The sequence below is a fragment of the Volvox carteri genome (assembly GCF_000143455.1).
Source record: "Volvox carteri f. nagariensis unplaced genomic scaffold VOLCAscaffold_48, whole genome shotgun sequence".
Classification (NCBI taxonomy): domain Eukaryota; kingdom Viridiplantae; phylum Chlorophyta; class Chlorophyceae; order Chlamydomonadales; family Volvocaceae; genus Volvox; species Volvox carteri.
Genome location: NW_003307591.1, coordinates 793337 through 803215, shown reverse-complemented (window position 1 = coordinate 803215; position 9879 = coordinate 793337). Strand labels below are relative to the sequence as shown.

The 9879-nt window shown below is 55.3% G+C and overlaps 2 protein-coding genes across 2 annotated transcripts in view; one reads left to right on the top strand and one right to left on the bottom strand.

Moving 5' to 3' along the window:
- VOLCADRAFT_96011 (uncharacterized protein) overlaps window positions 1-6556 on the bottom strand; it is a gene marked incomplete at both ends in the record, with an annotated part of 7112 nt that extends 556 nt beyond the window's left edge. The window contains 12 exons of the mRNA XM_002955033.1: window positions 32-130; window positions 598-921; window positions 1328-1404; window positions 1495-1645; window positions 2058-2399; window positions 3563-3778; window positions 3967-4210; window positions 4280-4506; window positions 4874-5032; window positions 5549-5736; window positions 6071-6134; window positions 6506-6556. Of these exons, the coding sequence (XP_002955079.1) occupies window positions 32-130; window positions 598-921; window positions 1328-1404; window positions 1495-1645; window positions 2058-2399; window positions 3563-3778; window positions 3967-4210; window positions 4280-4506; window positions 4874-5032; window positions 5549-5736; window positions 6071-6134; window positions 6506-6556 (2142 nt within the window). The remainder of the gene's footprint in view (window positions 1-31; window positions 131-597; window positions 922-1327; window positions 1405-1494; window positions 1646-2057; window positions 2400-3562; window positions 3779-3966; window positions 4211-4279; window positions 4507-4873; window positions 5033-5548; window positions 5737-6070; window positions 6135-6505) is intronic.
- Window positions 6557-7529: 973 nt separating this feature from the next.
- Window positions 7530-9879, top strand: part of adk1 (adenylate kinase) — a gene marked incomplete at both ends in the record, with an annotated part of 3739 nt that continues 1389 nt past the window's right edge. The window contains 6 exons of the mRNA XM_002955091.1: window positions 7530-7616; window positions 7782-7901; window positions 8153-8221; window positions 8314-8469; window positions 8981-9192; window positions 9575-9754. Coding sequence (XP_002955137.1) covers window positions 7530-7616; window positions 7782-7901; window positions 8153-8221; window positions 8314-8469; window positions 8981-9192; window positions 9575-9754 — 824 coding nt within the window. The remainder of the gene's footprint in view (window positions 7617-7781; window positions 7902-8152; window positions 8222-8313; window positions 8470-8980; window positions 9193-9574; window positions 9755-9879) is intronic.

The following is a 9879-nucleotide window of genomic DNA, read 5'->3' as shown; positions in this document are numbered from 1 at the left end:
CTCCAGCGGCATCCGGCTTTGTCCTTTTCACCAGCCCCGACATCCTCTGACGCTTTAGGAGCACCAGCATGGCGTAGGCCTCGTCTCGTCCAGCTAAATACCAGAGAAACGACAAAACGGCCTCCTCCGCCTGTAGGAGCGGTTAGCGGTTAGCGGTTAGCGGTTAGCGGTTAGTGGTTAATCAGTTGTGGGTACGTACAAATACGTACAAACCATTCACGGCGGTATTTGCAGCGGTGGCTTTCTAGACAGTCATAAAACAAGGACCGCGTATCTGTCTGTGTTCGCAACGACGACGAGTTGAAAGTTGAGAGGTCGGCTCCACGACGTAACGGCTACACCGGTCCCAAACCCTAAGGGTCCCCACATTACACGGTCCATTGCCCCCCCTTTTCCCCCTCCCCCGTACAAGCCATTCCCTCTGACCCCCACCACAACCCTAAAACCCTAACCACCACAATAACGAACTAACGAAATAACTACTACAACAACAACCTCCCACAGGGCCGCTGCTAGCCCATCACCATGGTCATTCCGCAAACCGCAAACTGCAAACTGCAAACTGCAAACTGCACATCCATATACCCACACGCTCACCTCAGGCGATCGGCTAAGCTTGCCCAGCAGCAACCTCGTTGCCCATTTGCCGATCACCACTACCGCGTCTTCCGACCCCGGACCGCTCCCCCGCGCCACCACACGTAACATCGCAGCAAACACAAGCAGTAACTCGCTGTCGCGAGGTTCCAAAGGCTCCAAGATCTCGTACGCCTGGCGGGCGTACTCCAGGGAGGGCGAGCTGGCGGCGGCGGCAGGTACTGCCGTAATACCGTTCTCGGCCCCGCGGCCGTTGTTGCCGTCTGCTGACAAACTGGGCCTTCCCGAGGACGGCGGCGCGGGCATGTGACCGTTGAACAAGCCCTGAGCGGGTGGTTAGGTTGGTTGTCAAGGTGGTTAGGGTGGGGATATCGTAGCATGCCGGCCAGGGGCAGCAGGAGAAATCACGGCAGTCATCAAGACATGACGTCGAGTTTCCATACAGGCTCTCTCTCATATCATAGCATACAAAGGGGGGACAGGGGTACAGGCAGTTTTTTTGCGGATCGATGCAGTTCGAAGGCCGCGAGGGGAAAGCAGCGGGCCCCCTCACGCCTTCCTCGCCTGTTCTTCTTCTTCTTCTTCTTCTTCTTCTTCTTCTTCTTCTTCTTCTTCTTCTTCTTCTTCTTCTTCACGGAAAAAAAGAAGAGTCCACTTCCACCCAAACGAAACTTTTCGCAAAAAACTCCGCAAACAAAGCTCCGACTGGCTTTTTTTGTCAACAACTCACCAAGTAACTTCTTGATATGACTGAGAGGCAAGAAGGGGTCAATGTGGGCTCCGCACCGCCCCCGGCGGACTGTCCGGCTGTTGAGGAGGGGGTGTGGGAGGGGGAGGAGCTGCTAAAGTTGGCGAAAAAGCCTTCCAGCAGCATCAGCACCACCAGCAGCGACGCACGTTCCACCCCGTCGTACTGTCCGGCATTTATTTCCTGTCGTAGCTGCGACGCTGCTGCCAGTACGGCACGTGACTCAACCTGAGTGGGTCCACGGGCGGCGGCAGTGATAGTTTTAATTATAGGGCGCTGTTGTGGGCCCCCTGGTTCCGGCTGCGGCACGAGAGGGACAGCTACTGTGGTGAAGATGGAGGAGGAGGTGTAGGAGGAGGGCGAGGAATTACACGCAACGTAATACCGATAACACTGGTAAAAATGTCTTGATATATAATATAGTTAGTTTCCAGTGCCCGGTTCCCTCTCCTACACACTACATACATACATACATACATACATACATACATACATACATACATACATACATACATACATACATACATACATACATACATACATACATACATACATACATACATACATACATACATACATACATACATACATACATACATACATACATACATACATACATACATACATACATACATACATCACACAGCACACACAAACACAAACCTCGCAGAACTACCCCGCAACCTTTCCCGTCATCCGTACCGTGCCGTACCTGCATCCCAACCGCCGCCGCATAGGCCTTATGTGCCATCAACGGAACCAGCGCGTCCGAGTCCACGTGGTTGTGCCCGTGATGGTTTATCAAGTACGACAGGAGGTGCGCAAAGGTCGGCGGCAGCGGCGAGGCTTTTGGAGAGCCCTCATCGACGCCACCGCCTCCGCCGCCTGTTCGCGATTTCGACTTCTGCAACGCGTCCCCCTTCCTTCCCCCCTCCTCCGAAATGGCGGGTAGGGAGTTCTGCTGACTGCGACACGAGACGGAATGGCGGCTGAGTGTGTGCGGCTGAAAGGCCTGCGCGGCGGCTATGATGGCGAATACAGTTTCCTTGACCACCTGCAGGCCGGGGGGTTCGACAATGCGCCGGGGGGCACCAAAGGGGGATGAGGAACGGGGTGTGAAGGGGGGGAAGGGCTGCGGGGGAGCGGGGGAAAGGTCTCCGGTCTCGGAGCGTGCGAGCGAAACACGTCGGGGGGGGGGGAGGTTTTAAGAGGACGCCCCACGCCCCACGCCGTGCTGCCCAGTTCTGGCAATCCAACCTGACCCCCCGACAGGGGCACAGCCTCCGAATAGTGCCGCGCACGTCCGCACGTCCACACACACACACACGGGGGTGCGCCGGTGATGAAAACGGCTGTCTCGCTGTCCTGGGGCCTGTGTTGATATTATATACATTATATTATATCGGCCAGAACAATTCTGGGAATTCCATTTTCCATTTACCCAGCCCCCTTTTGCCTTTCACCTTTTAGAGGATGTAAATTGAGGGGTTGGGGCCGAGGAGGAGGAGGAAATGCGTGTCAGGTGCTGTTGGCCGGTATCTTTTAAATACTCCTCCCCTTTCGCCTCCCTCCCCCCTGGCTACCCTCCCCCCCTGTGGTTTCCGGAGGCTTGATCGCCCGGCGTTGCCGCAGGGTCTTCCCGTTTGAGTCCTTTTCAAGTTAGACCCAGTGCTGTGGAAGGGCGCGGACTTGTGCGGTGTTATCCCCCCGACGGCTGCTATCTCCCCTGGACTAGCCCAGGGAGGGAGAGGCTGAGGAGGGTAGTAGACTCAGGAGGCTGTTTGGCGTCTTGTGGTGTGAGCTCTTTGCGCTCTTTTTTGCGTGCGGATTTTTGAGCTTGGTGACCTCCCCAGCCCGGGATGACTCGTCGGGCTCCCGGTCGCCATGTCCTGGTTGCGAGCTCTCTGAGATGCTCGGTTCGTTCGGTCGGCAGGAAGAGCCCCCCAGTTGCGACTTCGTTTATGTTAGGAGACCAGCGGGCATAGATCCCGTCTAGTTGGAGCGCCAAACAAGCGCTGTTGCGTGCCGGCCGTCGTTTCCCGTGCGGCCTGACCCGGGGGCGGAGTGCATGAGACTAACCAGCCGTATGCACCCGCCCCCCCCGCTGTGCTTCGGCCCTGGGCCCCCGGCTTTTCAGCCCACAGCGTAATCAACGTCATACATACATACATACCCACATACATACATACATACATACATACCGACACATGCACGCACCTTGTGTAGTCGCAGATACGCCCGTCGCTCCGGTCCGTGAAGTGCCCTAGCTTGGCGACTGAGTGCCTCCGTGTACGAGCGGGGCGGGCGGGGCCGGAAGGCGGCTGCGTGTCGGGGCTCTATCTGGAAGGCGCCGTTCCAGGGCAGTTGCTGACTGAGCCCCAGGTCATCCTCAGTGAGAGCGCCGTCAGCCGCCTCGCCGCCATCCCCCCCAGCCTGGGGGTGAAGAGAGAGAGTGTGTGTGTGGGGGGGGGGTTGCGGGTGCGGGTGCGTTGGGGGGGGGTGCGGGTACGGGTGCGAGGTTGGGGGTTGGAAGTGGACCGGGGGGGGGAGATGTGGAAGCAGGTGAAGTGAGCAGACAGATAGACAGACAGACAGACAGTCAGGCAGACAGACAGACACACCTGCAGTGGCACGGTGACTGTTAGTCCCGACGCATACACCCCCACCACGGCGGCGGCCGTTTCACGGCTCTCCATAAGGCCCTCCTGCGGCAGCGCTCCCAGTAGGGGAGCAGAACGAGTCGCCAATGTATCGCCGCCGCCGCCGCCGCCGCCGCCAGCGGCGGCGGCGGCAAAGTCAGCGACACTTGCGCTATGAGGCGGCTGCTGCTTCTGCTGCTGCTGTTGCTGTTGGCCTTGCTTTAGCCTTGACAGGGGTGACTGGGTTTGTTGGGTTTGGGAGTGCTGTTTGGGTTTGGGTAGCGGATAAACGCACCGAAGGTGTTGAAGGTACTTTGCAAAGATCGTGACAAAAGCGACTTGTCGACTGGTCTGTACGGCGCCGGGACGGTTCTTCCGTACAGCTGCAATGGCCGCCTCGGGAGTGTCGTACATGCCCGCAAAGACGAAGAAGCAGGCGATGGCGAGGCCGGTACGGCCCAAACCCGCGTGGCAATGTACGGCAATCTTACGGCCTTCCACTCGGGTTACGTAATCCATCACCTTGTCACGGGGGTGGGGTAGGGGGTTAGGGGGAAATTGAGGGGGAGGCAGGGGAAGGTAAAGAGGTTTCCTCCTTTTAAATTTTTTTGGAGAACAATAAAAAAGCCGAAACATACAAACATACATCCACACACATAGAAACACATAGAAGAGACACGGGTACACAGTACTCCCGCCGTACTGAGTCTAAATCCCTACTCAGTTTGTGTGTATTGCCGTAGCTAGAGGCAGTGGCCTTCATCTTGAGCTCCCCCTCCCCCCCGTTGCCCCAGCTCCCTTTTACCCCCCCCCCCCCAAGCCCAACCCGCAGCTCCCCTGCAACTCCTCTTCCTCTTTTTTTCCCGTCCTCCCCACACACGTCCCGCACCTGTACGATGTCCATCATTCTGTCCAGGGAGGGCACACCCATGTCCCGCCAAGCAAAGTTGTAGTACCCCACTCCCCCGGCCATGAAGGTCTCCGGGTCGTACGTGAAGCCCGTGTGGGCCAGGTTACCGGGGCCGCAGCTGGCGTGCTCGCCGACTTCCTGTGGAATTAAATTATCATGACCATCAACATTCAACAGCTTAACCAACGCGCTTACATTATTTTACTTTTACATTTTCATTAATTAAATAAAAAAAGTGCTAAGTTTTAAAATAATAAGTTGCATTTATCTCAATTATTTCATTGAGAAATTATTATTTAAAACTTTACAAAACTTTAAAGTTTTAAAATAATAATTTGCATTTATGTTATTCCCTTAAAATGTCCCGTCCTCTTCGTTCAGACGCCGCGACGCCCCCCCTAGCACCGGACACGCAGGCAGGTCCGGCTCATCAACCACACAAACCCATCTCCCTCATTTCCCCTCACACATACAACCTTCCTAACAATTTAAATATGAGGATATGTTTCCATCATCATCATCATCATCATCATCATCATCATCATCATCATCATCATCATCATCATCATCATCATCATCATCATCATCATCATCATCATTTCCTATGTCACTTCCTCCCCGGCCCTATTTCATATATGCACATCTATTTCGCACCTGCAGGTTCAATATCATGCCAATGTTGGCCTGTTGAAACGCCTCGACGAGCTTGTACGACACCACGTGGGACTGCCAAGGGCGTGCCATGGCCAAAACCGTGTCCCCAACCCAGCTGCAGTGAAGTCCCGGAAGGGCGTTGGGCGTCTTCTGGCGAGCGGGGTTTTCCCGGGTACACCACTTGCTGCCTGAGCCGGGGTGGGGGCGCCGACGTGACGCAAGTGCATGTATGTATGTATGTATGTATGTATGTATGTATGTATGTATGTGGAGGGGAGGCGGGGAGGCCTTTTTTCCTAATCTCAACAAGAAAATATCAGATAGAGAAGGGGAAGGAGGACGGCTGGTCGCTTTCGCGGCTTGGGTCTCAGAGCTATAACGAGGAGGGTGTGGAGAGGGGATGGGGCCGTTGGGTTGGGGCAGGGGTTAGGGGGTGGGTTGGGGTGGGGTGGGTAGGGGGCCCTGAACCTGACGGTGGCGGTGGTGCTGGCGGTGGCGGCATCCGCCCACACATCCACCCACCTTCACAGGCGCACTGAACCTTCTCCTTGAAGATAAACGTCCAGGGCCCCCGTAACGTGGTGTCCTTTACGGTAAAGGGGCCCGGGGGGGGAGGTGCGGGGGATAAGGGGGGTTTGCAGGTTCGGTTCCATACACAGCGGCAACGGCACGCGGCAGCTAGAGGGAGCTGGCCACTGGAGGTGTGGTGGCGCTGGTTGATGATGGAGATAGTGAATGAGGGGAACTCCTACTAGGGATTGTAAGCACACGGGCTGTTGATTTTGTACGACGGTTTCGCGCTTAGTGCCAGAGGCGCGAAGAGGAGTGCTCCTTCCCCCATGGGGGAAACGTGTGGGGTTTCAAAGTTTCGCAAGCAGGAGGCGTGGAGAGTCGGGAAGGCTATGTGTTGGAAGCTGGCGGGCGCAGCTCGGTGAACGCCGCGGCTGTTTGGGCTACCTGGTCCCATTTGTATCTTGGAGGCGCTTTCGAAGAAGCACCGGCTCCCATGACGTCCGGATTTTATTGACCGCAGGCCGCAGATGTGTGGGAGCGCGCTGAACCTGTCGCAGACCGCGTGCTCTGGAGGCGACGTGCAAGGTATTGGCACGAGTTTATTACTTGGTTACACGTGATCATGTAGGAATGATGAACGCTGTGGATGAGTGGACTTATGGAAAGGAACGATTGTAGCTTCCATGTCCTATAAGTTCCCAAGGGCGAGGCGATAGCAATATGAATATGCAGGGATGATGAGGGCGAAAAGTTTTGATCCGTGCGTTTTCCTTACGAAGGGCGAGAAGCAAGAACTGTTGAGAAAAACGCTCCGCCGTACAAACACCAGTAAGCACCATTTTCGTGCCTTACAGCATGGTACTCCAGGTCAATTTTATACCCGATCGACAGGGTAGAACGTTTGCCAGGTAATGGGTGCTGCCATAGCTGAAGAAAGAGGCGTAAAGCCGAATAGTCAACAAACCCAGCAAGAGTCCTTGTAATGTTAGGGAGGTTATTTGGTACGAGGTTTTGAAGCTAGGTAAAAAAATGGAATGTTCCTCGTAGTCATGTCTTCTCGTGCACGTGTCGCCGTTCACCTTGTTGCCGACTTAAGCGCGAACACGTTTCGGCCTTGAATATGCCCGTTATAGGTCACATCCGGGCAACTTCATAAATGCTCTTTGTTTGCACAACTGCCGTTGGCTACGACCTCATTCGGCCTTCGCACAGTTGGGCCCCACTTCTTCCAATTTGACGTTGCATTGGGCACGTATGCCGTCATTTCAGTAATACAATACATTAGATATAACCTTAGTATTATTCCTCAATTCGTTTTCTAATTAGGCATTCCTTATCTAACGTTTGTAGCGACCGCTGTCAAGGCGACGGTCCACTGCATTGCGGTCAGAGGAGTTGTGAACAGTGAAGCCGTCCTTAGATTGAGTAGCCATTAGCCATGTTGCTCTCCTGTAGTCCACTCTTAAGCATGGCCGCGCCGGTCACACAGCTGTCTCGCTTGGCGGCCCAGAGTTTGTGGATCAATTTTACGGCGCTTGAGCGACCTATGGAGTCCGTGAGCTCTGCACAGCCGGCTGCCGGCCCCGGGCCTTCTTCGCAGCGGCTGGGAAGGCTGGCCTCGTTGAACCTGGCTTCCAACTGCGAGCAGCGGCGCTTCTGTCGATGGCTCGGGGAGACACGTTGCCAAACAGTCACCGCTGTTGACCTTGGAACTCCTCAGACAAATACGGCCGTTGCCTTAATGGAGAGCAAGGTTCACAGCGATGCGGACGTGAGGATGGATGCCCAGGTTACCTTTGAAGCCTGTTGGCGTCGCTTTGAAGAGAAATTTCGCTTGAAGGTGCGAGCAAGCCTCACGGCAGCTCTTTCCATTCGCTGCGCGAGTTGCTACGGTTTCGAGTCCACGGCCGGGGAGACTTTACACGCTTCTGATTTATCCCGTTACAGTCGGTTAACGTTCCACGCGAAGTGGTCTGGCTGAACGGAGCGCCAGGAGCTGGCAAGGTAGAGTGCCGGTTCCAAGGCCATGTCTCGGCATTTCGAGCCGTTCCATCCTCTCTTCTTTTAACGAACCAAAATTTTCTCCTACAGGGCGCTAACACACAGCATATCTTGAAAACACGCGGCCTGGACCACAGTGTAAACCTCTCGTCCTTGCTGGTGAGCAATTTCACAATCTGCGAGGCCGCGGGTGTTTGAGAACGGCCAGGAGGCCGCCTTATGCTCAAGCCCCTCCCTTGTGCCCGCCGCAGCAAACGAATGAAAGCACACGCGCATTAATGGAGCGCGGAGAACTTATCCCCGACAGCATGGTCGGGGACGTTGTGTTGGAGGCGTTGCTTGTCCAGAGCTGTCAATTGCCGGAGTGTGGTGTGCTGGTGGACGGCTTCCCCCGAACCGCCATGCAGGTAGGTAGCACGCCAGCAACCCAATTCACAGATGGATGGATGGCCTTGAAAACGCTTCCGTGATACATCTCCCCCTGTAAAAAAACCGAAAGCGAGAAAGGAGGGCCGCTATGGCGACGCCCCGGGACTGGACCCTACTCTTCGCTAGCATGGAGCCAGGGCGGGGTGGGGAAACAGGCGATATGGGTCACTGGCGGGCAGCTGCGGACGTGCGGTATATTGCAATTTTGGGCAGCATGAAAAGAAAGCGATAACGGTAGGTTTCGGAGCTTCCTCGTTCTCGTGAGATTACGAGGACCAGTACGAGACCCATTTCCGTTTTGCTGCTACATGGCTAGTAGTGCTAGGAGCCTTTAATAACACAGCTGTCCCCCTAATCATCATCATCAAGACTTCGAGCATCGCATGTGTGCTTTTGCTGCTGTTGCTACGCTACTGCCTCCGGTGCTGATGCGGTTGCTAATACTGCTCTCGCTCGGTTTTGTTGTGGCCGCGGCCGCGCCGCCCCCAGGTGGATTTTTTGAAGCTGTTGTACGACAAGCTGGACGAGCTGCATGGCATTTTTGCCAACACGACGCACCGCAGCCAGTTTCCTCGGCCGCTGTTCAAGGTGGTGATGCTTTACGTTGACGAGGACACGTCCATCATGCGTCAGTTGGAACGCGCCAAGCTGGCGTCCGTACACAACAAGCGCGTTTTGGATGCCGGAGCAGGCCAACTGTGGTGCGTCTCTGTCTGTCTGTCTGTCTGTCCGTATGCCTGTCTGTACCTGCGTTGCGTTGCGTTGCGTTGGGCCAGGTCAGGTCAGGTCCTTGGTTGGAGTGCTTATATGGTTGTTGAGCTTTCAGCTGTCTAGGGAAGCGCTGATGGGAATCGCTGCGAAACCGCTGATGGAGATCGCTGCGCTCTGTGTCAAAAAGCAGAAGCTGATCAACTTTATCAAGCTTGTAACTCTTTCCAAGAAAAACTTATTGTTTGGATTTTACTAGGTACTGGGCTTAGGGTATCTTTATTACTCTTACCTCGCAAAGCATTCTCTGGCAACAAAAATCTGTCTTTAGGAAATTTATGAATCTTTATAACTTGTTGTGTCCGTGGCGCGCAGGGAGCAGCGCGCCACGGATCTCAGCATTGAGAAGGCCAAGAAGCGCTACGCCATCTTCCGCCAGCACCACAGTGCCGTGTTGCGGTTGAAGCAGTTCTTCCCCTTCCACTTGATTGACGCCATGGGGACGTTGGCGGAGACCCAGGAGGCCATCACTACGGAGCTCAGGTCGGGGTGGGGGTGAGGGTGGGGTGGGGGTAGTGGTAGTTGGGGGGGGGTGGAGGTGGTGGGTGGAGGGATTGATCCGGTGTAGGGCGGTGATTGATTGATGCCCTGCCCTGCAAAGTCAGGGAAGTGGCTGCCGG